This window comes from Athene cunicularia (genome assembly GCF_003259725.1).
Source record: "Athene cunicularia isolate RWA chromosome 1 unlocalized genomic scaffold, athCun1 chr1_part1, whole genome shotgun sequence".
NCBI lineage: Eukaryota > Metazoa > Chordata > Aves > Strigiformes > Strigidae > Athene > Athene cunicularia.
In genome coordinates, this window is record NW_020799091.1 from 6,538,442 (window position 1) to 6,565,816 (window position 27,375).

The 27,375-nt window shown below is 39.3% G+C and overlaps 1 protein-coding gene across 24 annotated transcripts in view; it reads left to right on the top strand.

Moving 5' to 3' along the window:
- DLG2 (discs large MAGUK scaffold protein 2) overlaps positions 1–27,375 on the top strand; it is a 1,035,190-nt gene that overhangs the window by 918,726 nt on the left and 89,089 nt on the right. For all 24 annotated transcript variants that reach the window (XM_026841744.1, XM_026841762.1, XM_026841771.1 and 21 more), the window contains one exon: positions 23,888–24,002. In XM_026841744.1, coding sequence (XP_026697545.1) covers positions 23,888–24,002 — 115 coding nt within the window. The remainder of the gene's footprint in view (positions 1–23,887; positions 24,003–27,375) is intronic.

The window sequence follows — 27,375 nt, forward strand, 5'->3', positions numbered from 1 at the left end:
AATGCTAGTGATATGAAATAGCAAAAGCAGAAGGGCTGGAGGACAGAAAGTAGGAAGGACTGCGTATTTTTATGCATTTTTCTAGTGGAATTACTGTGAAGTGCATGCATAAATTTTAGTTCAGGTTCATCCACCATTCATAAATTAGTCTAGCTTTTGCCCTACACTATTCATAAGACTTAAAATCCAACATTTTTCCCAAACTGTTTGAGATATTTAATACAAAGTGTGAATCAGTGGTTGGCCAAAGCACCTAAACTTATCAAAACATTGAAATTTTCTGTTTCCGTTTATTTTTTATATGCTTGGTTGAAAGAGGAATAAACAAGCTTAGGCTATGGATGTTGTCAGCTGGTCTGTCAACTAATTCTTACAAAAATATTTGATCAAGAATTAATGATTTGTATTTATCACAGGAAGTATTTTTAAGATTTGAATCATGAATCAAAAAAATTACTAAGGCTTGTTTTACTTAAAATTATTCAGCTACCTGGCATATTTTCTTTTGAATCTATACAATAATGGCACTTTTATCTTCTGTCTTTCTTTTACCCCTTACACCTTGCCCCATCTTGTACTTGAGATCCTAGATTATGCTGTATTTCAGGATAGTTAGGAGTTATTTTGAAAATATACAATAAAGGCAAAATTTATGTGATATTTCATGTCAATGTGAGGTTCAAAATACCAGAAATTTGTCCAGTTTTTTGAAGCCTATATGTACAAACTGTTTTTTCCTTCTACCTAAACAGAAATACTTGAAAAAAAAAAAAAAAAAAAATCATAAAATAAAGCCATAGGTAGATACTGCCCAAAACTCATTTGAGGGAGGGGAAAAAAGAGGCTCAGGAGGGCCTAATGTTTTAATATCTGTGCTGAAAAATGGTATCCCTACTGGCAAATAACATTTAGATTAAAATATAGCTTTTTTCAGTGAAGAAACATATTTAATTTATTGGTTTTCCCCACAAAAATTAGACATTTGAGTTTAACACAGAAGTAAATAACTTGAATTCGTGTATTAATACTCAAATAACTGAAATTTTAAATGCCTAAACACTGATCTGAAGACATACAGAGCCTGACTGTGAGCTTATTTACACCACTTACATATACCTAAAAACATGTAAATCAAAGACCAGCCTGAGAACACAAATGTAGTCAACATCTGCCTTAACAAAGGTTTATCATCTGTGTGAGCTGACTCAGCCTTTCAACTTCTGGTGGATTTTCCTCTTGCTAAGTATTACTCTGAAACAATCTGTAGGTCTTTCAGATAAACTTGTAGTTAAATTAATCTAATCAATCTGCATATCAAGCACCAATTTAATTTAGCCATAGTTCTGTTCTTTGATTTACTTGCAGCAGTTCTGTAATTGTGACCAACACCCTTGAGGTGGATACCATTGATATATGGTGTTTGTACTGCATTAAGTTTGTGAAACGCATCAGGATCCTTTTGGATAAAAAGCAATGTAACTGTGAATTATGTTACCATGTGGTTTGGAATATCTGCCCTTTTTCAGATAAATTACATAAACTGCTATATAGATACATAGCACAAACTGCCATATAAAAATAAATGTAATATATAATCTTGGGACATCCCCTTTTTAGTGAACCTCTTGCTCTGACAGAGAAACATCTGAGACATTATGATATTTTTGTTTCAACTTAGTCTTTTGTAGGGTTGGTTAATGCAGAAAGGAAAGACCCATTTGAAGTGCTGTCAAACTGTGTTTGAGCATGAGACACATAACATCTGCCATTGAAAATGATGCCCCAGGTAATTTCCTAAACGTTATTTCTGTAAATGTGAAATGCAGCCACCTCTACTGATGAAAGGGCAGGGAGCTGAATGCCAAACATGGCAATATTCTGCATTCAGGGAAAACCAAGTCAAAACAATACTCCTTTTGCAAGATAACTGAATACGTGTGTGGAGCATGTGCAAAATAAATGCGGTTTTAAGTTCTTACCTAAAAGTTCTACAACCAGTAGGCTACATGCAGTTCTGTGTATTTAATTCACAAAAACGTAGAGTTTAGTTGATTTTCCTCAGGATTTGTACTTGGACTCCACCAACTCCAGGTATTTCAAATATAGATTCTTAGTCATCATCTCTGGTGCTAAATGCCAGCAATTATAAGTACTGGTTGACTCATTTCTATACTCCATGTGTTTTTATGGCTGTTATAAAGCTTTAAAAATGCTGACAGACCTGTAGCCATCACGGGTGCTGCCAACATCAGGGCGTTTGATATTAAATATATCCGGACATTAAACCTTTATATTGCTGTACTGAGTTGTTTAACAGCACTGTCACCGGGGAGGATAATGTGAGTCAGGGGACACTAGTACAGCTAAGTGTAATATTTTATTTCTTCTAATGATCTTTGCATTCTAAAGGACTGGAGTTGTTAACCTCCATTATCTTGCCAGCGGGGTTTACCAACTTTGCATTTCTAAGCAGAAGAGGAGAAAGAGCTTTGCCTGTGTGTTACATTTGTATATAATCACAGAGAATTAGTCCTGTTTCACAAAATCACAGAATAGTCAAGGTTGGAAGATAGCTGGATCATCTATTCCAACACTCCCCACTCTAGCAGGGTCAGCAACAGCAGGTTCTCAGGGTCACATACAGTCAGGTTTTGAATATCTCTACACATAGAGATTCCACAGCTCTCTGGGCAACCTGTTCCTGTATCCGATCATCCTTTAGAGTAGAAAAGTTTTTTCTAATGTTTAAATGGAACTTTCTGTATTTCAGTTTGTGCCCACTGCTTCTTGTCCTATCACTGGGAACCACTGAGAACCATCTTCTTTGCATCCCTCTATTAGAAATTTACAATGTAAACTGGCTAAAATCTTTAACATATAGCACTGCCGACCAAATCATTCCCTTGTGTTTGGGGAGTGACATCCAGTATGCCTTAAAGATGGCAAAGAGGGGCCAGACTTCTCAAAAGACATGTGAATCCTTCGCAGGATTCTGAGAATACTTCTCAGGCTCTTCCCAGGTGTTAGGTCCCACTCAATGTTAAATATCATAGAATCGTAGCATGTTTTGGGTTGGAAGGGACTAGTATCATCTAGTTCCAACGCCCAAATATCATTCTTCTTGTTCAAGATTTGAATGAAATGACACTACTTTTCCCCGATACCTCCTCCCCTTTGCTCAGATCAGCCTAACGCTTGCTTAGAATTTAAGTTCACTTTGAAATTCTGATGAGTAATGAGAATTGTAGATTCATCTGCTGCTCATCCCTCTATAGATGGTAATTATTTCTGAAATCTGCCTGCCAGAAATTAAACAGAATCTTATCCAAATAAAAGAAACCTTTCCTTAATTGAGAGACTTGCCTACATGGCACAGAGTTTGAAAACAAAAATATGCTTTCATAATCTTGAAGCCAGGTTTGGCATTGGGTTGGCTGATTTAAAAAAAAAAATCCTCTATGAATAGAGTATGGCCTATATAAAAGAAGTTAAAACCTCAAATTTACTTGCATTTGTTAACGTCCTCTTTATCAGCCTTTCTACTCCAGAGATTTACCTTCTTTTCTTTCACTGTAAGTTGTTCTCATTAAGCTCTGTGATTACAAACAAGGCTTAGCAGTATTAAATTACTAGATATTTTTATGGCCAAATGGGATTACTTTGATAATTGGCTCTGATCTGTTGCAGAGCTTGTTCTCCAATACTTACTGCATCAAGCCTCATAACATGATAGAGGTACCATCCAACTGACATTTCCCAGGTCCTTCGATCCTGGATCTCTTCAGAAGTTCAGTTTCTTTTTAGATGTAGGCAACATGTCACAGCCTTTCCAGAATTTTTTAAATTTCTTCTGACACTGTCCATGCTGGTGTCTTTGAAATTGTAGTGAAATTGTGATGAATAATGACAAGGCTTAAAATAGGGACATCATCACAGTGTTTCATGGAGCTGTTTCTTTCTCGGGTCCTCAGTCTTAGCCATCATGCAACCAGGCCAGATTCTGCTCTTAGGCCAGCACTCTTAACTCAGGTTAACCATCTGTGGCAGATCAAGCATAAGAGAGGTTGACAGAAATCTCCAGCACTGAAATTACAGACTGACAGCATGGTGTCATCCACCAGAAATAATGACATTTCAGATCCATATATCTTTGTGCTTGCAATGACAGATCCCTGTGATAGAGGGTGCCTGATCTGTGGTAAGCAGACAAGTCAAACACTCAAAGCAGTCAAAATTAAATTAAAACTAAATAGTTTATTTCTTTTAGCATGGACACATGCTGTGTTGTGGAACAGAAAGGACTGGTGCCAGTGCAGTCAGTCTGCATGTACAGGCTTGAGGAGATGCGGAATTCAGAATTATTCTGCATCTTGGTTCTCCTCAAACCTGAAGCCAACACAAGACTGTCTTGTGCCTTAAAGTGGTGAAATGTTGCTATGTCCACACAGACAGGTAGCACATTAAACTTCTTCGCCCCCTATGTTGATAGGGCTACCCCACTGCTGTCTAAACACTTAAAATTAACTCTTGAAATGTAAATGTTCAGATGTTGCCCTGATGATGTTCTTATTTATTTCTTTGGAAAGAATGGCAAACACTGACTCAGGCTTGATGTTATTTATTTAATATGGGATGCTGTGATGATGCATTACAGCGGATACTCAAGAGAAAGGGAAAATTAGGTTCCCTATAATACTGTGGAATGTACTAACAAACCTCTGAGATGGTCCCAGAAAGTAGATACGTGACAGAAAATCAGGTCTTACTGTCCCTGCAAGCTGACCCAGGAAAAAATCCTCCTTCCCTCCAAATATCACTCTTCATATAACTCTAAACTGTACAGCCCACCTCGGCCTCATTCTTACAATGGCTGTTCATAGTCACAGGATATTAAGATTTTCTTTTATATAGCAAAATTAATCAGAAATGCAGAAGTTACAGAGTTAGAAATTGTTTATGATATCCATATCCCCAGAGGAGTTCTCTGTTACTTTGAGAAAGAGAATACTTCTGTATTTGGAAATCCAGAAGTAGTGGATTCATTAGAAAGTCAGGATTAACCAGTAACAATAAAAACATCACTCTGTATGCCAAGGATACTTCAGAGGCTTTGAAAGCTTTACTTGATCAAAATATATTCACTAGAGTCTTTTCTGTAATGACCAAAAAGTACACCAGAGGTAACTACCAAGGTCATAAAACCTTGAATAATCTGTGTGTTTTCAACTGGCATTATTTGGGGTATAAGACAGACCACATGTTTTTGTAGCAGCTTGACAGGCTGGGGGCTAATGCGTGCATTGTAGTTCTGTGCCTGTGCTGTGATTTATTTGGAGCAGGGCATATTTATGGCAGTGCTCCTCTTAACTAGCCAGTGGGTATAATCCTGCCAAGTTCTGTTGTCACTCCATCAGTAAAAATAATGTCAATAGTAATCAGTCACTTCCCACTTTTTATCCCTCCTGACTTCTTTTCTCTCAGGGGTAGCCACTGTCAGGTGATGCACCCTGCCAGTTTTGCTCCTGTCTGACAGAAAATAGGACCTTCCCTTAGCACTCTCCTTAAGCAGGATGTGACCATTGCCCACACCACGCTTTACTCTCCTGCAGGAAATAATAAAATTAGAAAAAATCTGAAAAGACTACCTTACAAGCACCCAACTGTTTGGATAAATGTCATGCTCAGCCTGGCATTTCTTGCTGCTAGTCCTCTGGATATCTCAGCGAGCCAGGGCTGCAGCCCCAGAAGGTAATGGGGGAAGACATGTAAAGGTCATTGTGATTATAGTGAAGGAGATGATACTTTAAAGCAGAATATGAATATAAAGTCTTGTAGAAGCTGGCATGAAAATGAAAATGTAAATAACTTGACAAGCTTTCCAGCAAGATATCAAAATGCCAAAGGGCAGTTCTGCCTTCTCCAGGACTCTTCTGCTCTTCATGAGCTACAGCTGTTTCTTTGGCCAGCAACAATAGTAACCTCAGGGGGAAGGAAGAATATGAAAGTCATAGTGATTCTTAGCAGCTGTCACATTTGCAATGGTTTCTCTTCAGAGTATTTCATAATCCCTTTTTTCGGTGTACTTGCCTTATAAATTTAGGTTACGCAATCACTATAAATGGGTACGCAAAAAGATGTGTATATACACACACATACACGCATCGATGACAGTCTTAAAGCTATGAAATTCTTACAAGCTTCATGAAAACAGGGATAATTGTGAGAGACTATCCCAGACTTTTGACATAATTAGGTAGCAAAGAAATCGAGAGAGATGGAAGGAAAAAAAGAGAGAGTCCCTGACATAGGTTATTCGTTGAATTGTATTTAAACTGTAGTAGAAACTAGAAAAGGTTGACAAAGGTGAGAGAGACTTCTGAAAATTAAGGAGCTGAGGTAGAATTCACAAGATAAGAGTCTTATAATTCTCAGAATAGATTCACCTTCAGCATCTTGGTGTCAGAGAGGTATGTGAATAACAGCTATTATTGCTTTAAGAACTCTGCTTTGATTTGGTCTTTTTTTGTCTTTTTTTTTTTTAATAGAGATTTAATTCTTTTTAGTTTTAACATCTGGCAGAAATTCAGTTGTGTATATTTTAAAAAGCATGTGCATTTAACCAGCAATCCTCTTGGCATCCCTTCCCACCCTTTGAAGGGTGCTGCCCTCCTTACCTGGTGCCTTCTGAGCACCGCTTGGCATGCTCTGCCTCTGCACAGCAATGCCAGCTGCGTGGCAGACCTCTACAAACCTGGTTTTTGTTTCCCTTTGTCAGTGCATGATACTCGCTGCCTGTTGGGATGCTTTTAGAGGCCTCCTGAGCCAGCCATCTCAAAACAGGAATGGTTTGCTGCAGTAATAGTGTCTGCTAATGTCTCATTACAATCAATTTAAATGCTTCAGTTCCACTGAGAGCTAATAACACATGAAAGTCAAACTAGGCTCGTAATTTCAAAGACCCATATTTTTTTGTAATGAACTGAACTATTATGCCCTGTTGAAAGCTTGACTATAAAAGATTTTAAAGCTGTGTTTGTAGTGTCATTAGGACATCCTCTTATGTGTCTTTTAAGCTTGGAATAGTAAGATATTCTCAGCTTTCTGTTTACCTTTAATAAAATTACAAAGCTTTGTCTATCGACCTTTATAATTTTACATATTTACAATACATATTTATTAGAATTTAAAAATAAAGTTTCTAAACCAGTGTTACCTGCCTAGCTTCCAGAGAGCTTCACTTTGCATTTTATAGAAAAGAGAGTTTGTTTCACTGCCCTTTATTCACTTTATTGTTTCCACTCCCAAGTCAACCTCTCCCAGCTTGATTGTCTTTCAACTAAATGGCCTTGTGAAAAGGAAATTTAAAAGTATTGATCGCACATTGCACCTGAAATCATCACGGGCCACTCTTCAGATGGATATCTGATGTAAGAATGGAGAAAAATTGGACCCAACGATGTCAATACCTGGCAGAAGTTAGAGAAACAGGAAAAAGACAGAAATGCGTATATAGAAAGGAAAATCAAATTTACCTCATCTTCAAAACACTCATGACCCTGACAGATATGGAATGGGTAGGACGCTGATTACTTTAGCAAAAAGACCAAAGAGCAGTTAGGCGGAAGAAAAGGAAAAGAAAGTAGGCTTATATGTTCAGAAATTATTTTACAGATAATTTAAAAGGGATAGTGGAGAGGTGAAGCAAATTACTAAAAGGAGGAAAAAAATGCAGGGATTAACCACTCCAGATGGGCAAAGAACATGGGGCGCACTGATGTATGCTGGGCAGTTTGCAAGTGAAGAAATAGCGAGTTGTTACTCCCCAGCCCATGGTGCACTGAGGGCTGTGGGAGGTGCAGGGAGGATGCCTGCTTCTCGCTGAGCCTCCGGTGAGGTTGTGGATGGGCCCAGAAAGCAGCAAAAGGGTGGAGCTGCTGGGAAGCCTGAAGCTTTGTGGCTCCCCTTGCTCTGCAGGGGCTGGTAAAGCTGCTAATATCTCTTGTCTACCCACGTGTACCCAGCTCCTTGTCACAGCTCTCTGACCCCACTGTTATGCTCATTGAAAACAAGGGTAACCTTGAACTCTGGTCACATCAGCAAATGAAAACTGATGGAGCAGTGGGAGCAGAGACACATAGGCTAGTTTTACCATAAAATGCACTGGTTTGTGAAGTTACATTCGCAGGTTGTAGCAGAAAGAGTCAAGAGAGGGGGAAATCTGGACTTTGATTTTTTTATGTTGAGGACAGGGGACAGAAAAGACTTGGCACAGACAAAACCTCTTCTGTTATTGGCAAGGGCAAGGAAGGCTGGTCCGCCAGGTCCCTCCTGTACTCAATGGAGAGAAAGGTCCTGTAGAGGATGGTGGTCCTGAATTGAGCTGTGAGTGAGCCTCTCTTTAGTGTCCCTAAAAGGTTAACCTCAGTAGGCTGAAATCAGCCTGTATGAATCCTCTGTCTCTGCCCACCTCAAGGTACAGGGTGGGAGGGCAGTGAACAAGAAGGGATCCAGGAGTAAGACTAGATTGTGAGGAACCAGCTCTGTCATCTTCACCTTATTTGATAGCACATCTCTGCAGGAGGATGACCAAAGACTACAGCTTTAATCTTAAGGAGTGATGGTTCTAGATATTCATAAACATTCATATGGGACTGTAGTCCTTTGAAGGAAGGCAAGCTAGGAAAGTTGCAAAAGTTTAGTTTGAGTGCAGAAGAGAGAGCAAAAAAGCCTTAATTAGCCATTCCTAGCATAGCTAGTCACTGTCCAGACAGTGAAAGGATAGTCACAGCTACAAGACAGCTTAGTTCAAGCTGCGAAGCTTAATTTGCCCTATTGCACTGGCAAGTGTTGACAGTGTTTCTTCAGCCTAATGTTAACAGGGAGCAGAAATTGTCTGTCTACTGCATTATTTTTAGTGGAAGAATGAAAAGCAGCAGGCACAGAAACCAGTTACTTTCTCTCTTCCTGCCCCTTAACACTGAGCCACCCCCTGATTTGGCTTGACTTCAACCATGTTCTCAGTCCTCCAGGTAGTTGTTTTTTATTATTTTCCTATCTTGCCTATGACTAAGAAGGGGAGAGAACGCAAGTCCCTCTGAATTTTCCTACAGTCTCCTACACTTAAGGTTTTGTGCATGAAAGAATTTTATCTTCTTTCTTGTGTGTATGTGACACCATGCTTTGCCCTAGAAGACAAACATAATCCTCAAGAGATTAAAAGGCAACTCATCCTAGAGAACAGTCTGTGCTGAGACCAACCTGCCCCTTCAACAGGCTAAAGAAGCTGCCCAGATCTTTAATGCCATTAATTTCTATGTCTAGAGCTAGTCCATTGCTTATTCACTTAGGAGTGAGTTTCACAATAAATTTGTCCGAAGAAGAGAGAGAACCACCACAAGAGTTTCATCACAAGTGAAAGTTAAGTTGGGTTTGTGTGACATTCTTGAAGCTACAGTGCTTTGTGTAGGTCAACAGGAAAATACTGTTATTCCACAAAATGCCACTGCAGCCAGGTTGGTTTGGACCTCACTGATCTCGTGTGAATTAACACGAATTAATTTTCACATTAACCTGCTTACAGCCATGAACACCGCACTAGGTACTAGGGGATTCAGTTAATTACAATAATAATACTTTTATGCTAATTACAGGGACACACCAAAAAGGATTCTGTAGCAATACTAACCCATTTTATAGCATGTAGGCCATTGGCAGTAATGAGCTGCATCTGTCCCAGTTGGTATACTGTAATTTGCTTTAAGGTCTCATTTCTGACACTTGCAAACTTTTTCAAAAGGTTTTCACTTGCAAAACTATCCTTGCTTGCCTGTTTAGCTGTGTTCCCCTTTTTCATTATTTTTTATAATTTTACTATAGTGTTTTGAAATATTTCAGTTTGCCATATTGTTTTCTTGTATTCATTGTGAACTAGGAGGAACGGTCTTTTAAAGCAGCAAAAAAGCTTCAGATGAGAAATTAGGAAAAAATGCAGCTGCAGAAAGGAGAATGAAACACTAGAATAGACTGTTTGGCATGGGTGAAGTGTCTTCATCTCTGGGGATCTTTAAGAACAAATTAGACAGATGTCTGTAAAAAGATATAATTGTGACTTACGGCCCCTGAGGCCTTTCTGGTCCCTCTCTGGCAACCTCTCTGTCTCCTCTTCACTCTGAGAGCTCAGGCTCATGCTCCAGTTGCAAGTTTCTGATGCCTGGCACCCATTTAAGTGTGTACTGCTTTGTCCTTGGAAAATGCTGGGCAGTGCAACTTGATACAATCCTTTATCACTGAGGTCTAGGCTAAATCATCTCCGTTTGCTTTGGAAAGTGCAGTCAGTTGCTCCAGTACAGACATTTAGGAACTTGATCACAAGTCCCAGACCATAATGCACTCCCAGGTTATCCCACTGGAGTCTCTCATTTGATCTGAGTATATCTCTTTCTTAGAAGAGTGTGTATAGGAAGCTTAAGTCATTCTTTATTCTCCAAGAAATTTCTTAAGTGTTTATGGGTTTTGACCATTCCTGTCCAAACTGTCTCTGAAAGCTGTATGGGTGTGACATTTATCAGTGCTAAAAGCCGTTTAATCCTGTAAGTGAAGGGATCATCTTGATCCACTGCTCTTCCTAGCTGGATCATCCTGGACAGTCACAAGCAATGAACCAGAAAATCAGAGTGCCTTAGAGAAACCAGCCTATCAAGGCTGAACCAAAGTACAGTGTCAACAAAACATTACAGAATATCGCCGTTTTTGTCAACGACCTCTTCAGGAAAGGAATAGCCAGTCTGCAGATATCAAATAAATCTTAGGGTGAAGCCATAGACTGCAGTCATGAAAAACTGTCACTGTATTAAAAATTATGATTTCCCCCCTGCAAATGGGTCTAAAAGAATTTGCCTTTCAAGGGAGCCTATGGTGCTGCAATCCAACTCCTGTCACTAGTGCTAGGCTGGCAACTGTGGAAAAGTCTGCACCAGTAAACAGCATTTGAAACAACCCCTTTTTTTGCTCTTTCTGTCTCTGCATTCCATATATATACATATATCTATATACATCCTAAATATATATTTGCATTCAATTAAATATATATATGTGCATTGAATTGACCTGCTGTAAGGTAGTGTAAAACACTGTTAAATCAGTAATGCCCATCACGTTAGGATATCAAAGCATTCACTTACTCCAGAGAACAAACAGCTGGTCCTTGGGAAAAGCTGTTGAGGTTGTCATTCTTATTCTGGGATGCTTTTCAGAATCATGAAAGAATATAAGAAGCCTGGATATGAGGTGGGAAGCTTTCAGCATTTCCATTTTCTTGTAATCTGTAAGCCTTGTCCATAACGTGTGTCACTAGCACAGCAGGGAGACAGCAGAGTCTTCTGCTTCCTGTGGGACTGACCCTGATCTTTTCTTTTTTACCTGTGTCTGGCACACCTGTGTTGAACAAAATTACTGAAGGTATTGATTTAATGAAGACACTGTAGACAGAAACCTCAAAGGGCTTGGTGTTTTTTATTATTCACTGATGCACGTGTTGTCAAATTAACTTTTCTTTTTCAGTTTTCACTCAATGGAAAGGCTGCAATATAATAAAATTGTTTACATAGTACACAGGACCAGTGATGGGATGGATAATAACTGGAAGATGTTGCTGTGCTGAAGTTAGGCAGACCTGTTTGCTCCATCGCAGAATACTGGAAAATAGGCATAGGGAGTAGGAAGGGCCTCTCAAACACCTATTGAACTACAGATAGTGCTTTATCTGGAAAATGGCACCTACACTGCCCATCAGGAAAGGAGAAAAATTAATGATGTGCATTCAATAGATCTGGAGGTGCATAAGTAGTATGTAGAAGAATACTTTAAAATGTAGATTTAAAAACAAAACAAAAAGGTAAATCCAAATTGGGATTTAAAAAAAAGTAATATAGTATAGCCTGGCAAATTTTCTTAATATCAGTCTTTGACAATACAAAATTTAATGATTAGAAAGAGGAATATGATTGATGCAATATGCGTGATTTTTCAGGAAGTCATTTGATATTGAACAATATAGGACACTGCTATTTAAACCACTGAAGAGATTGTAACAAGGATAAAGAAGCCAACTAAAGGAGAGGCAAGCCTACCAAAAAAAGACTGAAACCAAGATTGGATTGTTTATGTAGCAAAATGGAGAACAGTAGGTGAAGTTGTGTTCCCTCTGTAAATCTGTCACGAGAATCAATATACAACAGAAAATAGCAATTTACACACAGGAACTGTGTTGGTGCAAAAGCCAGTCAGTAGCTTCAGCTCTGTTTATTTAGAAGAATGAGTCTAATCATTTGAGGACTGGATTCTGTGCATGGTCTTGCAACAGTTATGAAATGCCAAAATTTTATGAAAGTATTTGAGCAGTTTATGTGCAGGATTTTAAGTTTTGATTTTCTATAAAAGCAGGAATTGGACTTGATTAAGAAGACCTTTTTCAGCTAGGTCTTTTATCCCATAAAGGTGGGTTTCTGTGGTTCTGTGAATGATGAGCCCAAGCGTATCAGCAGCAATTGCAAGGCATTTGTTGGTACTGCATTGATTTTTCAGACATTATTCCAATTTTACATGATCCGATACTCAAGTTAAACCACATTTCAGAGCATCCAGACTATCAAATACAGCCTCCGTGTCTAATTAGCAGCCAGTTGCACAACATACATGTTTGCAACCTAGATATTTTATTGCACAGTAGTCAAAATCTTCCTTATAATAAGGTAAGTGGCATGCAGGGATCATGACTTATCCTGAGGTAATATATATATTTGTCTTGTTTAAATTCATTCAGGCTTGTAATGTGCTCAACCATTCCCCATTACCTGTTTGTATCAGTAATGGTAATCCCCCTTAGTCAGGAAGCTCTAACAAACTAATATAATGCTGCAGCTGCTTTCAGTATTGCCTCTTAGAAAAGATCAGTACACATGTTTATATCCATTTCATTCCTTTCTGCATACTTTTCTTTTTTGTTCAGAACATTTAGGACTTTTTTTTTTAATGGTAAAAATGGATAATTTTATTTCCAGTCTTTACTTAGTTCTTCTGTTTAGTTCAATAGTGTCCCAGACAGCCTTAGGAGGTGACTGAAGATACCTTTGTCTGGAAAAGCAGCACAGCTGAGTACAGGAAAGTGAAGATTACAGGGGCAGGTAGTTTTTACCCAGCAGATTTTGAAGTCAGGGAGTGAATAATTTATTAATGTCATTATTCAGGGTAAGCAAATAGTATTAATCATAATAGCAAAAGAGTTCAACCCCACCAGATATACCCATGTTTATTTTCATAACACTTTTGCCAAGATTCTGGTTGTATGACTGATGGTCCTTCTGATCTCTGTGCTCTTGCTAGTCTGTCCTGTTATATGGATAATTACATGAGGTAGTATTGGTATTCTTGCTACTAGATATTTAGTTTTCTGCTTTAGCTTATAATTCTTAAATGATTTGTGGGTTGTTGTTTTGAGGGTTTTTTTGCTGTAGGCTCCAGCTTTCATGCTGGTTTATGGAATTAATAAAATCACATCAACTTCCCCACCACTCTGTTTTCAGAAAGAAACTTGGTTTTCCAAGTCTCTTTCAGGAACCCCTTTTTTATCTCTTCCCACTCTGAGTATAGGAGAATATGATGGAGTATAAGGACAAAACTGGCATATGATGTCTTAGCTGCAAATGCTTTTGTGTAAGTTTTCATAAAAGTTCACTTGGGAGTTTTGAACCCTGATTTAGCAGTGCCATATTTTCATTTTTGTCTGAAAATCAGTCAGGTCAGACTGGTCTACATTTCCAGTTTTATTTTAAAAAGATTCTTGTACCATCACTAGGCAGGTCATGTGTGTCCTAAGTTGTTATTGATTCTGGAGATGATGAAAGTTTGTACCCTTTTTCTTTTGTAGAATTTTTCTTTTGAAGTATTGTACCCTTTTTCTTTTCTCAACATGGTTTACTACAAGTTGTCATCTTCTGCCTACAACAGTGCTGGGGAAATGCCACCTACCCCAGTCTGCCCTCAGCGCTGTATCCCTGTATCTTACCTCTTTGCAGGCCGTTCTTTCCAATCTACATCAATCAGACTCAGTCAGTTAGTGTAAATAGTCTAAAGATCTAACCCAGTTCATTCTCTTTGAAAGGTATTTGAGAAAACTCACATGAGCTGTGTAGCTGATGGGTGAGACACTCAGGACACTTTTGGAAGGACAAGATTTAGTAACAGCTGGAGACAGGTAGGAATCACCATCAGAGTCTGTAAAAGAGGAGTATCTACCCAATGTAGATACAGGATTAGTCAAGACCACCAAAACGGCTTCCCAGTATTGCCATGCCCAGCAGACTAGAAGCTGTCAGCTTTGTATTTGGTTTCCTCATGTCATTTCATGTCATTAAGAGCTGGAAGCAGGCTAAGCCAGTATCATAATTAAGAAGATGTGGCTAACTAATATAACTCAACTCCCAAGAAATAGAAGTACACTTGGTAAAAAGCAGAAGCAAGAAAAAACAACGAAGCAAAAATAATAAGTAACAATTGCCTCAGGCAATGATTTTGGATGGGAAATGGGGGAAATTGAATAAATGTCTGAAAATAAGATCCTCCACCACTAGCCTGAAGCGACAAAATAGCTAAATGAATTAGCTTAGCTATTAATAGAAAGTAGGTTTTGTTTCTTTGCAATGTCCCATGTAAATATTTGTTGAAGAAAGAGGGTTCCAATGCAGGGCAGCTTTTTTTTTTTTTTTTTTTTCACCTTGACAGTCATTTTGTGTTTAAAGCACCAGAGACTGAAACATTTCTGCACTGTACAAAACAGGAACTCCTACAAAGCTATCAAGGTTAATGAGACATATGCTGCTCTGCTGGGCAAGCGTGGCTGTGCAAGCCGGATGCCTGGAGTGAGGTGATGTGCTCAACTTTTCCAAGTTTTCACACTGTGCTGCCAAGACAGACTGTGTGTTGTGATATGGTTGCTTCAGATCTGACTCCTTGCTCTTTATTTGCCTTGCCCCTCCTTGGACATGTGTGCACAAAATGTTGTCCAAGATGATATCTCAGTGTGAGCCTCAGGGAATTTGAAAACGTGCTACAAACAGTGCTGTTTTGTTCAGGGGTCCATCAATTCAAATAAGGGGAGGGATAAATTTTTGAGAATACAGTAAAATTTAGTGAAGGCAAAAGGTTCCCAAAATCTTGGAGGGGATTGTTTTTAAAAGCTAGTAAGTTGCTTGCAGTTTTCTTCAATGGTTGGGAGAAGCTGCAAGAAATTCCCACCTGAAAAAGTCCAGGCTGACACTTCATAAACAAAGGATAGGCTTAAAGGAGCAGGTAGAATAACTCCTCAATAGGATACATAGTCCTTGTCACTCACTAACAGCTTAATTTATTTTAGTACATCTCTTTCATTATGAGGCATGAATTTTCTGAAACTAAAGCTTCTAGAGACTAATTTGTATTGGAATTATATTCCCCATGACTAAGAATAGAGCACGATATTAGTCTCCTGAACATATCGTGGGAGGAAGATATCTTTTCAGGTATATTTATATTCACAACTAACACAATATGAGGACTGTACCTAATGGTGCAACAGATGGAAGAAGCATTGTATTCAGTAATAAAGCAAATGAAAATAGTTAGTGGTGATGTTTAGGCAATGAGGCCAGCTACAGAACAAATATACAAGGTGAAATTTTAATTAGAAGTCAGGCTCAAGTATAAATACCTGTATATTGGTAAAGGAACACAACCAAACATTATCAAAGACATTAATGGCCCTACTGTGCTGAAGTTTTAAAGGCCGAAGCCATGAGTAAAATCAGTAAATATGCCTGTGTCATTATTTTTGAAAGGTTCCTGAAAAGGTCTGTTGAAAATATTCCAATAAAAACAAGCAGATATATTCAAACTAATAAAAACTAATAAAATGTAAATGTATCTTCCCTTCCCAGTATTGAAATCTGTGGGGTTTATTCCCTTTGAGCGAGCCCAGGGGAGTTATATGACTGATAAGAAATAGCAGCATAACTTGTTCTGTTGCTCAGAGCATCATGAATGCAGCAAAGCCTTTTGAGCACACTTTCTCCAGTAAATAATGCACACCATTGCCTTGCCTATTGATGGCATCAGAACTGTGTGCATTTTTTTTTCCTGTCAAGTGATGAATTTAGCTATGTTAAATGTAATCGATCTTTTGGACTTATTAAAAGTATAGCATTTGCCATACAATATAAGATCCAAACCCCGCTGTGTCCAGAACGATGTCCCTGGCAGTGGCCAACACCAGACATGGAAGAGGAAGACACAAGAAACGAAGGTACAATGAACTGTACCTATCCATAGTATGTTTGTTTGTTTATTTATTTATTATGAAATTACCACAGACCACAAAGACTTTTCACCATCGTTAACCTGCTATGTAAATGCTTGCAACCTCAGACAGCTGTAAAACTGAACTCCTGATCACCTCTAAACAGCAGTCAGGGTCCTTTTAGCCAACATTGACTCAAAATATATATTAAACAAAAGAAACTAACAGTTGTAAACAGAAAGCAAATACCAGCCAAAAAGTATTAGCAGTTCATGTCTTTTTGCACACTCTTTTATTTTTTATGTGTATTACAGTAGTTTCAAAGGCTTCCAGAGCTGCAGGATGCTAGGTACCTAGCAGGCATGGACAAAGGCACAGTGTTAGTCTAGCACCCGTATCTCTGCCTTAGGTGCTGTAGTTTGATGAGACTTGCTCTTTGTGCCTCACCCAGGTTCGCACTATAAATCTGTGGAAAAGCAAGAATCAGAGAATCAGATCCAGTCCTCTGAATTATTGATGCTGGTCTGCTCACCTTCCTCTCACTGCAATGTGTAAAACAGTGATGACTGGACAGTACTGTGGGCAAAGGGTGGAATGGAAAACAGTCACTAGGAAGAAATTTGTCCTTATATTATTTTAAACCTTAAACCATCCAGCAAAGACATCTGCTAAGAGGAGGCAGAGGGGAAAAAAAGAGTTTACATAAATAGCATAAATAATGTTACCATAATAATAGTATCATGCACATTGCTATCTCAGATGTCCAAGGCAGTAAGTTCATAACTTGCTGTAGTGTCATACAAGTTATGTTCCTATAAACAGAACAGAATAAAAACTCAGGTTTCAACTGGCCTGAATCCACTGAAATTATGCTAAATTGATACTGATGGGTAAGCTGGTCCAGCAGCTATTGCTTTATTATAGTGTCTGGAGTTATTTGACATACTCTTTTTGTGGTGGTAAAATTCTGTCGCTGTCTAATGCCTTTCTAGTTTTTTGTTTTGTTTTGATTTTTAAGCAGTGTAGTCTGTTAAAATTGGACAGTTTGAGTTTTACTTTCCTTTCACCCTCTGACAGAGTCCAAAAGAAATATGCTGCCTTTTCCAACCTCCCGCTTGCGTTACAGCCATCACTGCTTCTCCATTTGCTGAAGAGGCTTAGAGATGCATTATTTTAGAAGCATAAAAGCAGCAATTAGGAAATCTGTTATCATCTAGAAGCAAACAGTGATGATCCTGAATTACACAGGAAAGCAAATTTTGATACCTGCTGACAGAAAGAATTGCCATCTCTCTAAAGGTGCCAGCACTAAGCATTCAAACTAATAGACTTGGACCATGATGCTGAACTGTTATTTTCACTATTGTATAATATTTCAGCATTTCAGTTGCTTAACTATATTTAAGTGGTAGGATCAGGGCTTTTTCTTAATCATGTTCTCTAAATTCAGTTAAAGCTACAGTCTTTATTATAAACTTAAAAGTGAAAAATAACAGTAATGTAGCTTTGTAAAATTCTGCAACTCTCTCTCATAGAAAAGCTGCAGCATATTTATCATAGCTATTCTTTATTTATATGACCAAAAAGTAGCATCAAGCCATCAGATATAAAATGTCTTTGATTTTTAGATTTAGAAATTATTTGATTATCACTACTATTTTCTAAAAAATTCTTGAGGTTTGGTTTCTTGCATTCATTTTTAGTCTCTCAAGTGCAACTAAGACTTCTAAGAGATTTCTTGTGTGCTCAAGTATCATAACCTTCTAGGCCATTTCTGAAGTGACTTGGAGAATGTGAACATAAAATTTCAATGTACTGCTTAATTTAATTGAACAAGTCCTCGTTCCATGTATATGAAAGGACTTCACAGCAACACTCATCCCAACTGTTCTTAACGTCTATACATCCACCATGGATCTCACAAACTCGTATTTTCATTCACAACATGTGAAAAGACTTAAGTGTTGAGGAATCGAACTCAACACGTCACATACTGAGTCAGACCATGGGCCACCAAATCTAGGCAATAGGGAACTCAAAAGGGAAGTGTGTGTATTGAAACAACTCCTCCCCACCATGTAGGTACCCACCTGCACAGCTGTAGAAGGGGTGGCAGGATTTTAGGTATGTAATTCACCAGCAGTAAAAATGTTGGTGTCTGCATACCCACAGATGCCAAAGGGGATTAGGCAAGATTTTGTCAATCATAGTTTTGATTTTGGCCCGCTAAACTTGAGGTTTCAGTTTAAGCTCATTACTGTTAGGGTTTGAGATTTTGGATTTTTTTTTTTTTTTGTAATGGGATTGGACATTTACTTTGCTTTGATTTCTCAGTATGTGAAATAAGGAGAAGGTTCAAGGTGTTTGAAGATTACTCCAGAACATCCATACAGTCCTTTCAACATGTACAAGTGCTTTGGAAAGGCAAACAATTGCATTGTTATTCAAAGGTTGGAATATGTGTGAGTCCCAGATATAGCACTTGGCAAGCTGTTAGAATGAGGTAGAAGGAAAAACACCAGCTCCCTGTCCAACTATTCAGACTAATGAGTCCTGGATGAAGCAGACAAATGTCAGTTCTTCAAACTAGTGTCTGTATTTGATAAATACACTCAGTTTTGGCCTTGGTTGAGCCTGGGGACAATTCGTACCGATGCAGTTCAGGCTGACTCTTCTCTCCTGACTGCCCAGAGAGTTGAGCAGAGCCAGCTCTAGAAAACAGACTCTTGGAAAAAGAGCACTTGGAAAAATGGGCACTTGCTTGGTACAGCATGCAGATCCCAACATGCCAGAGCCCTGAAAAAAGGTCTTGCTGTCCCTGCAGCACGGCCATTCCTCACAGCTGCAATCTCCTCTCCCACATCCAACTGCACCATCTCCACCTCTCCAGGGTTAGTGAGGTGTCCATATCCTTGGGACAGCTAAATTCAGATCTGCCTATACTGCCGTGAGCCCTGAGCCAACTCTAAAGTGAAGGATGAACAAACACTTCCTCCCATCTCATCAGCCCTATTTCTTACAGCATTTCCAGAGCCACAGGCCAGCACAAACCATTATATTATCTGGTCTGACCCCAGCAATAACACAGGTTACAGTTTGCTCATCCATTTGCTCTTTTAGTCTAATGCGTAACTTTATCAGTTTCATAAGCTACCAGAGTTAGTTTGTTAGATCATTAGTGAATCAGGCAATGGGTAGGACCTTTGCAGATGGATTTTGGTAAGTCAAATATGGCAAATTTCAGTAGTGATGCACTCCGGCAGCAACTCATTCTTTGTTCTCTCTTTCTTTAAAGGGCATGAAATTAGTGAATCAGCTTTAACTGTATTTCTTGTCAGCATGTCACAACCTCAGTGTCCTTTTAATTGTCCAGGAGCCTTGAAAGTGTGTTATTTAGATTCAGTGCTGAATTTGAAGGAAGCATGAAGGACTTTAGCACTGCCACTTACTTGCACCTAGCAAATGCAAAGCTATTAGGAAACAGCTCCTCTGGAATGACCCCATATATAAAGAAGTGTTAAGAAAAAAGGACTCTTTCCCAGTGGGCAGGACTACTGTAGTGGTTCTGATGGCAGAAATGGAGCATCACTCTTTCTCTTTCTGTTCACATTTGAAATGCAGCTGTCACTGTAGGATCTAGGCATCAGCAGGATAACTAGGAGTACTGAGATTAAAGAAGCCGATCTGAGCTGGGTTAAATACTACCTGCACTAATGGTCTTGCAATTTTTGGTCCGGGCATTTGTCAGGAGGAAGGGACAGGTGTACATTTCAGTATTTTTTGATGCCTAAATATGAAGAAGGTACTGTGTGAAAATACAGGCCCATAAATTTCATTATTTTCAAAGTATCTGTGTATTTCAATCCAAGGGAAGAAACATCTCAAGCACACAAAGTAACAGAACTATCATTAGTACTTCAGTATTTTTTAATATGAAGCGGGGAGCAGGAGCTTGAACCCTGAACTTCCATCACACAGTTATTAGGCAATTTTTAAGATATGTTGTGGTTTCAAAATATCTTCCAGAAAGACAGAGATTATTAAATTCAGAATAAATTTACATTTAGTTAAGATCAGTTAAATTACAAGTGTGCTCTGTAGTCAGAACACAAGCTATAATATCATCATCTGACCAAGCTGTAATCATTTGAGTATCTCATGAGCTGGTGTTCAAATTGCAAATAGCTGGATGCTATGCTAGAGAGAGTCAGATTTTCAATCTTCTCTTCTCACTCTCCAGATTGGTGTCTAAATCTGGGAGTTCCTCCCACACCTCACATACAGAGTCTTCCTGGGATATGGTTGCTTATTAAAGTGAAAGCTGCCATTACAGCTGCTCTGATGTAAATCATTCATCTCTTTGGCCTCGCCCAGATGTAAAACATCAAAGAAGCTGTATGTGTGCTACCTTCTTCCCACCACACATGAAAGAGACCTAGTGACAACCATTAAAACTGTAGTATTCTGCCTGTATGCAAAGGACTGACACTGTATGAAGAGAAATGCAAGCTTTTTGGTTTTAAGATCATCTTTCCTATTTGCCAAGAAGAAATGTTAAATTTGTTATAATGAAATACAAAGTTAAACAAAGCCTTGCTCAGAAGATGATTATTTACTAAATAAATTCTAGAGCGGGGGAATAGAAAAATATGACTCACATAGAACAAACTTAAATCCTACACTGGGATAAACACTTCAAAACTAAATTCCACTTCGAAAAACAACACAGGTTTGTAGGAGCCTTAGTTCTCTTGAGAATTTGGGCTTTTAAATCACTGAGAAGTTTAAAGATGTACTCTAGGTGAAAGAAATGAGGAAGAAAGAAGATACAGAATATATCTGAAATATAGTCTGCATGTAGGAGTGTCTCTCCTGACATAAAGATTTTCAGATGCAGTCAGTGAAGTCATAGGGTATGTGGGAAGACTGAGGAGTCTTATACCACAGCAGTGGTTCCCAGCTGATTGGCAAAGTAGCCACTGTCACTTAACAAACTCAGAAGGTAATGCCAAAGAAGCTCAATGGAAAGGGAGTTAAAATGTATCAAGGAAGAAGAAAAAGATGAGGAAAAAGAAGATGATGATGAAGAAGAGGGAAAAAAAAAAAAAAAAAAAAAAAAACACACCAAACCAAAACCACAAATCCCAAATCAAACCACTCTGCTAAGCCAGCTTGAAGGTAGCTAGTGTCTATGTAAAATGTAGGATCTTGGAAAGGTCAGATGTTATTATCCAATGAGAAGTTAAAGGGCACAGAATAAAATGAATTAGTGCTTGTTGCAAAATATCTAGACATTCTGGGAATCGAGCCAGTGAACGGCAGATGATCAAACAAAAATAATGGTGAGATTTCTGCTAGGAGAAAATGAGAATATTGCTGTTTTACAGCATTCTCACCTAGCTCAAACAGCAACAAACAGGGAGCAGGCCAATAGGTTATAAATGCACAGTAAAGATTGTTTGCTTAAACTGAGAGATGGTGTGATCCGGTGGGAGGTACCTCCATCCTTTAAGGAAGGAAACCTTGCATGCAGATTTCACTTCTGCTCCAGACTTGCTATGTGGAAATGTAGACTCTCCTTTTGAAGCAGGCAGTGAAATAAAACATTGAGGTGCAGGGAACATCTTCTTCTCTTTGCTGGTGTCAGTCTGCAACATCTTATTCTTCAAAGTGTTACTGACTCACTGAAATGGATCTGGCACACCCCCGCAAGCTCGTCTTCTAGCTCACATTGGTAGATTTCCTGGGTTTAAGTTGAATTATGACTCTCTGTGTTGCTGGAGAATTGCCTTTAGGTTGTCGATTTTGTCTCCAAAATTTCAACCTTTCCTGTTGCAAACCAAAACTCAGCCCATTAGGTCACACAGTGAGCACAGGGACCGTGGCAGCAGGAGGGACCTTTCACAGAGGAGCCTCACCAAATGATACACCTCTAGCTGAATCCTTGCCCCAGCACTGGTCCCATGCTGCTGGTCATCAGGTCATAACATTTTACAAAGCTACCAACAGAGCTGTGAAGGAGAACAAGGTGTGGGAGGTGGTTTTGTGTCATTCTTATGCAGCTTAAACAGGTGTGGAGTTTCAGGGATCACTCACCCTAAGACTGAGCTATGTCTCTACCTATTTGGAAGAAACAGAGCTCAGTTCTCAGTGGGCTGGGAGCAATAAGGTGACTTATTGCTCATACACTTTCACAGCTGCTTCAAGGATAATTAGACGTTGATATATCTCCTTCAGTTCTGTGGGATTTTACACTAAATGCTTGAGTCATTAATAACTTCAGTGCATCTTCCCACTGCCCCAACAAGGTATCTCATTGTTTGGAAGGAGAAATGATATAATGGAAAACTGCTTTCAACATCCTTTTTGCAGACTGAAGGATATTTGGTAGCACACTTTAAACCTCCTTTCCTTTCCTGAAACTTGTCACGGTCCACTCAGTGGACTCATGATGGTTTGTTTGCTACAGTCTCAAAATGTGCAAAATTAAGGTGACCAACACCAAAGGGGATGGCAGTAATAAAACAGTAAAACTTTATTGTGTTGCCCATGAAGTGGCAAGTGTTAGTTAGAGATGGGTGTAAGAAATGAGAAGAGTAAAGTAAAGTTTAGGAGAGAGGAGGGAGAGAGGTTATAGCTACCACTGCTGATCTCACAACATCCTAACGGTCCCGGGTCCAGCTGATGCTGCGTTGTCGGTCGTTGTGGTCCTTTGTGGGGAAGCTTCCAATTTTCATTGCCAAGAAGTCACCTTTTTATGCTCAGTAACACACCTTGCTCCACCTCTGCCTCAGGGGTCTCCGCCCTTCTCAGGGTTCAGTTATCATATCTCCGCCCTTCTCAAGCAAGGCCATCGCACATGCACAGGGGGAGCGTCCGAGGCGTGGTCGGTCTTGGAGGTGGGCAACCTCCAACCAGGAGGTGTGTTTTGGTATTATAACGAACCAAAGTTCATCTAAGGTTCATGATTTCTTCATCGATGTTATGGCAACAGTTGCGATCCATCTTTTTGGATAGTGGCTATGCGGTTATCTCTAACAGCTCCAGCTAAGCCCAGGTACCGAACAATAGCCCAGCACTCTGCATGGCTCAGGCACCAAAACCCAGCGCTGCACAACCTGCACCACACGGGTCAGTGCTCAGGAGAACAGCCCAGCACTCGCTGTGCCACACAGTTCTGCATTCAGGAGCCTTTGCACCACAGTCCACTACAGGGATTGGCAGCTGCACTCCAAAGAGGCCATTGTTGGGCGCCTCGCTGTCCGTGTCCCTGATGACAATGTTGAGACAATGCTGATCTTCTGACCGACTCTTACAGAACTACAGGAGACAGGGCCTAGCTATTTGACTTTTCACATAGTGCTGAAATTTTCAGGTACCACAATAAAGAGGGCGTATATTTACCTAAAATTAATGCAAGGTTCTATTAGACCTCAATTTTCAGGATGTGCCTTACACTCATTAATTTAATATTAATTTGCATTTAGCAGCCCTAATAATTATATAGATTAAGAAAACTAAAAGATCTTTATGTTTTTCTGGTTTTCTTTATCTCCTTAGAGTACGCTCGGTTTGAGGCAAAAATCCATGACCTGCGTGAGCAGATGATGAATCACAGCATGAGTTCTGGGTCCGGCTCCCTGAGGACTAATCAGAAGAGGTCACTGTATGTCAGGTAAGCAGGGAGAGCTTTCTCCTGGGAATACATCAGCAGCTGCCTTGTCTATGCCTGACTTGTGTGTTCTGGGCTCGGCAAGGTGGGAAAAGAGTTTGAGAAACTGCATTGAACTGAACTGAGAAATGCATCAATCTTACAAGCACAACATCATTAAAGTGAAAATTGAATAAAGCCCTATTGCTTAATCCGAACATTTCAAGCCATTTTCAAAGAGCATTGTAGTTTTATGGTGATTTTGTTTTATGCAATGAAGATTTCTTACCAGTTGTCAGCCCTTTGGATATCAGAGATGGGTATTGTGGTGTAGTGACGCGTTGCGTCCCTGTGTGAGGTCTTGCCCAGATATGGAGTGATTGTTCTCATAAAAAGCACTTATTTCCCCAAGACCTTGTTCTTACAAAGCAAGGACTGTTATATGCTATTCTAAATGCATGACAGTCTGCTGCGATCCCCTTGCATATGTTTACCTTCCTATCAGTCTACGCTACAAGGAATTTGCCATCTACATAGCAAGATCAAATATGCAGATGAGATGCTAAACAAGCTGATGTACATAGCTTAAATGGGGTAGTGAATAACAGGAGCTGCCTAGCTGTGAGCCAGGTGGTAGCAGTGGTTATAGTTTTGCTCTGACTGTGGAAGTCTATTTCCATGTTCGCTGCTGGCTGAAAGACTGGTATTGCCCAATTTCCCCTAGCAAAGTTCTTGCTGTCACTCACCCCTTTTGGGACTCGGGGAGACCATGGGACTCTGTGTCAAATATTTTAATAATCTTAATAATTATACTTCTCTAGTCTTTTCATTTTCATTTTTTCCCCCATGCTCAGCATATAATTTGAAATTCCTGACAATCACGAAGTAGAAGGAAGCAATTTGTCAGCCTCCAGGCAGTGATAATTATTCATGGGCAAGCTAATTCAGGTGATAACATTGCAGAGATCCAATTAAGGCTAAATTCTACGTTTTGTCATTATGCCCTCAGCATGAAGGGGTAAGATAGAAAAGATGGAAGGAAAAACTTAAATGTTACCATGGATGGTCTTACTCTAGTGGGCAGCAACCACATGAAGCACTAATTGGTATCGCTGCCAGAAAGAGCAAGGTCTGAAAGGAGATGGATCACTGTTACCAGTGACCTTGCTATTGGGCATGGTCAGGTTGGAAGTGTCACACTTTTCAATGCATCTCTAACCTCTGGTCTCTTCAGCTCTGTGTTTATTTCTGGAGCTATTCCACTTGCAGTAGGTTTTTTCCAGACCAAACAGAGTGATTTTGTTTTCAAGAGCTTTGGTCAGCAACTTGAATTTGCATCTTATGGAAAGCTACAGTCATTGAACATGTAGGGATAGATCCAAGCTTGCTTTGCTTGAGGTAAGCAAGGAGGCCAAAATGTGGGGAATAACGGTGCAAGAAGTCCAAGCCAGCAAGCACAAGTCAATTCAGGTGTACACGTAAAGGGCTAACAGAGTCCTGAGCAACTTACTGGTTTGAGCTGCAGCAAAGCTCAATTACCCCTGTATCAGCATCGACCTGGTGAGCCCTGCTGAGAACTGAGGCTTATTAGCTTGCACACTGAGCCAGGCTAATATATCGGTGCTGCATCTGGACTAGCCTAGTTCTTCTGTACAGTATTGCTCTGTGTGCACCCGCGAGCCTGGTTTTCTGCTAGTTCATGAATTCTGGATGTGGTCTGTCTCACTAAGATGATATGCCCTGGTGCTTCACTGCAGGGATCTTTGATGTCTTAGCTGTATTTCTAACTATCACTTCTCAAGCCGTAAATGCAAAACCTGTTCCTTTATTCCAGAGTTGTTCTAAAAAAAAATGCCCCAAACCTCTCAAGCAGAAAACCTCAAAAGCCTCAGTCACTTTTGTTCACATAAAATTTTTGCGGTCAAACCCACACAATTGGCTGTGTCCAACTCTGAGAAGTCTGTTTGAGAGGCTCTGTATTTTACAGATTATTATACTGTGTTTGTAGTGCAGCAGTGCCTGCAGCGTTGTGCTAGGTAGGCAGTTCAAATCATATGCACTAATTACAAAGGTAGCTAATGTCTACATTAGACACTAATGAAAAAATAAATGTGGGTTCAGAAATGTGCTTGTTTTCAGAGACTGAAATTTTCACTTTTTTAGATAAACTCTTTACAGCCAGGGACCTGTGTAAAAAGTCTGGGATTTAGCATTTGTATTCTTACTACTCAGGACATTTGTGTTTCAATGGATTATTTTGGTCAGCGTGTGTGAGAGGACTAGAGGCAAATTGCCATATGCTCCGAATGCTGTAGCTGTAATGCCAAGTTTATGATTCAAGTTTGCTGTTTTCCTTTCTTTGGGATGTAGTGATTTTTCTGTCCTTTGCTGAGTATAAGCATAGTTATTTTTTACCCAGAGAGCTTAATCAAAGTAAATAACTATGTTCTAGGCAGCATAAGGAAATAAATGAAGGACCATATAGTTTGTAATTATTGAAAATAAGTGGCATTATCTGCTCATAGAAAAGCCAACGGAAAAGAGGGTGAGAAAAAGCAAAGCTCTGTAAACAGATTTGCCAGTGGGTGTGGGGTTCATTGGATGCAGGGTTTTCTTCTTTACCTTACAGTCTGTGATTTCCCCATCCAGCCCCTACTAAAATAGCATAGCATTTTTAATTGAGACGTGTAAGAGAAGTTAAACGACGTGAGTGAAATTTAATATGTGGATAATGGGTTGAATGTAGTACCAGAAGTACTTGGCTGAAAACAATTAAAAGTCACACTTTACTGTATACAACCGCAGGAAAGCAATCAAGAATGATTTGTTTAGAATAAATTGTGTAGCTCTTTGACGTGATATTTTACCTGTGCATACTCTAGTGTTTCTCATTTTATTTTACTTCTAATTTCTTCATCCCAGTCTGTGTTTCTGATGTCTCCTGAAATATTTCCCAGGAATTTCCTGGATTTTTTTTTTCAGTACTACCTGTTCCTTGTTGTATCACAGTCCCTATATCTCTGTTTGGGATGTTACTAGAGTCCACAAAAAGCAAAGTGTGAGACTTCAAGAGAGGACAGAGCAGTAAGAAATGCTGTTAACTCTTTTGTGAGCCCACATCCTCTTGGTCACTAACTCTGTTGAGGAAAAGAAATGCAGAAAGGTAGAGAATAGACATGAAACAACAAATTTTATTATTTGTAGTTTGTTTCTATTGGTGAAGGTGAATGAATTTAATTTGAATTCAATAACTGAAATGCGAAGCTAAAAAAAAAATGTCTGCTATTATGCTTTTTAATTCATTGGAATTCAGCCATCAGCTCATGATTAATGAGGAAAGTAAAGAAACCTCCATCACCAGCTAAGTGCTGCGCTTTATATATACATGGGGGGGGGG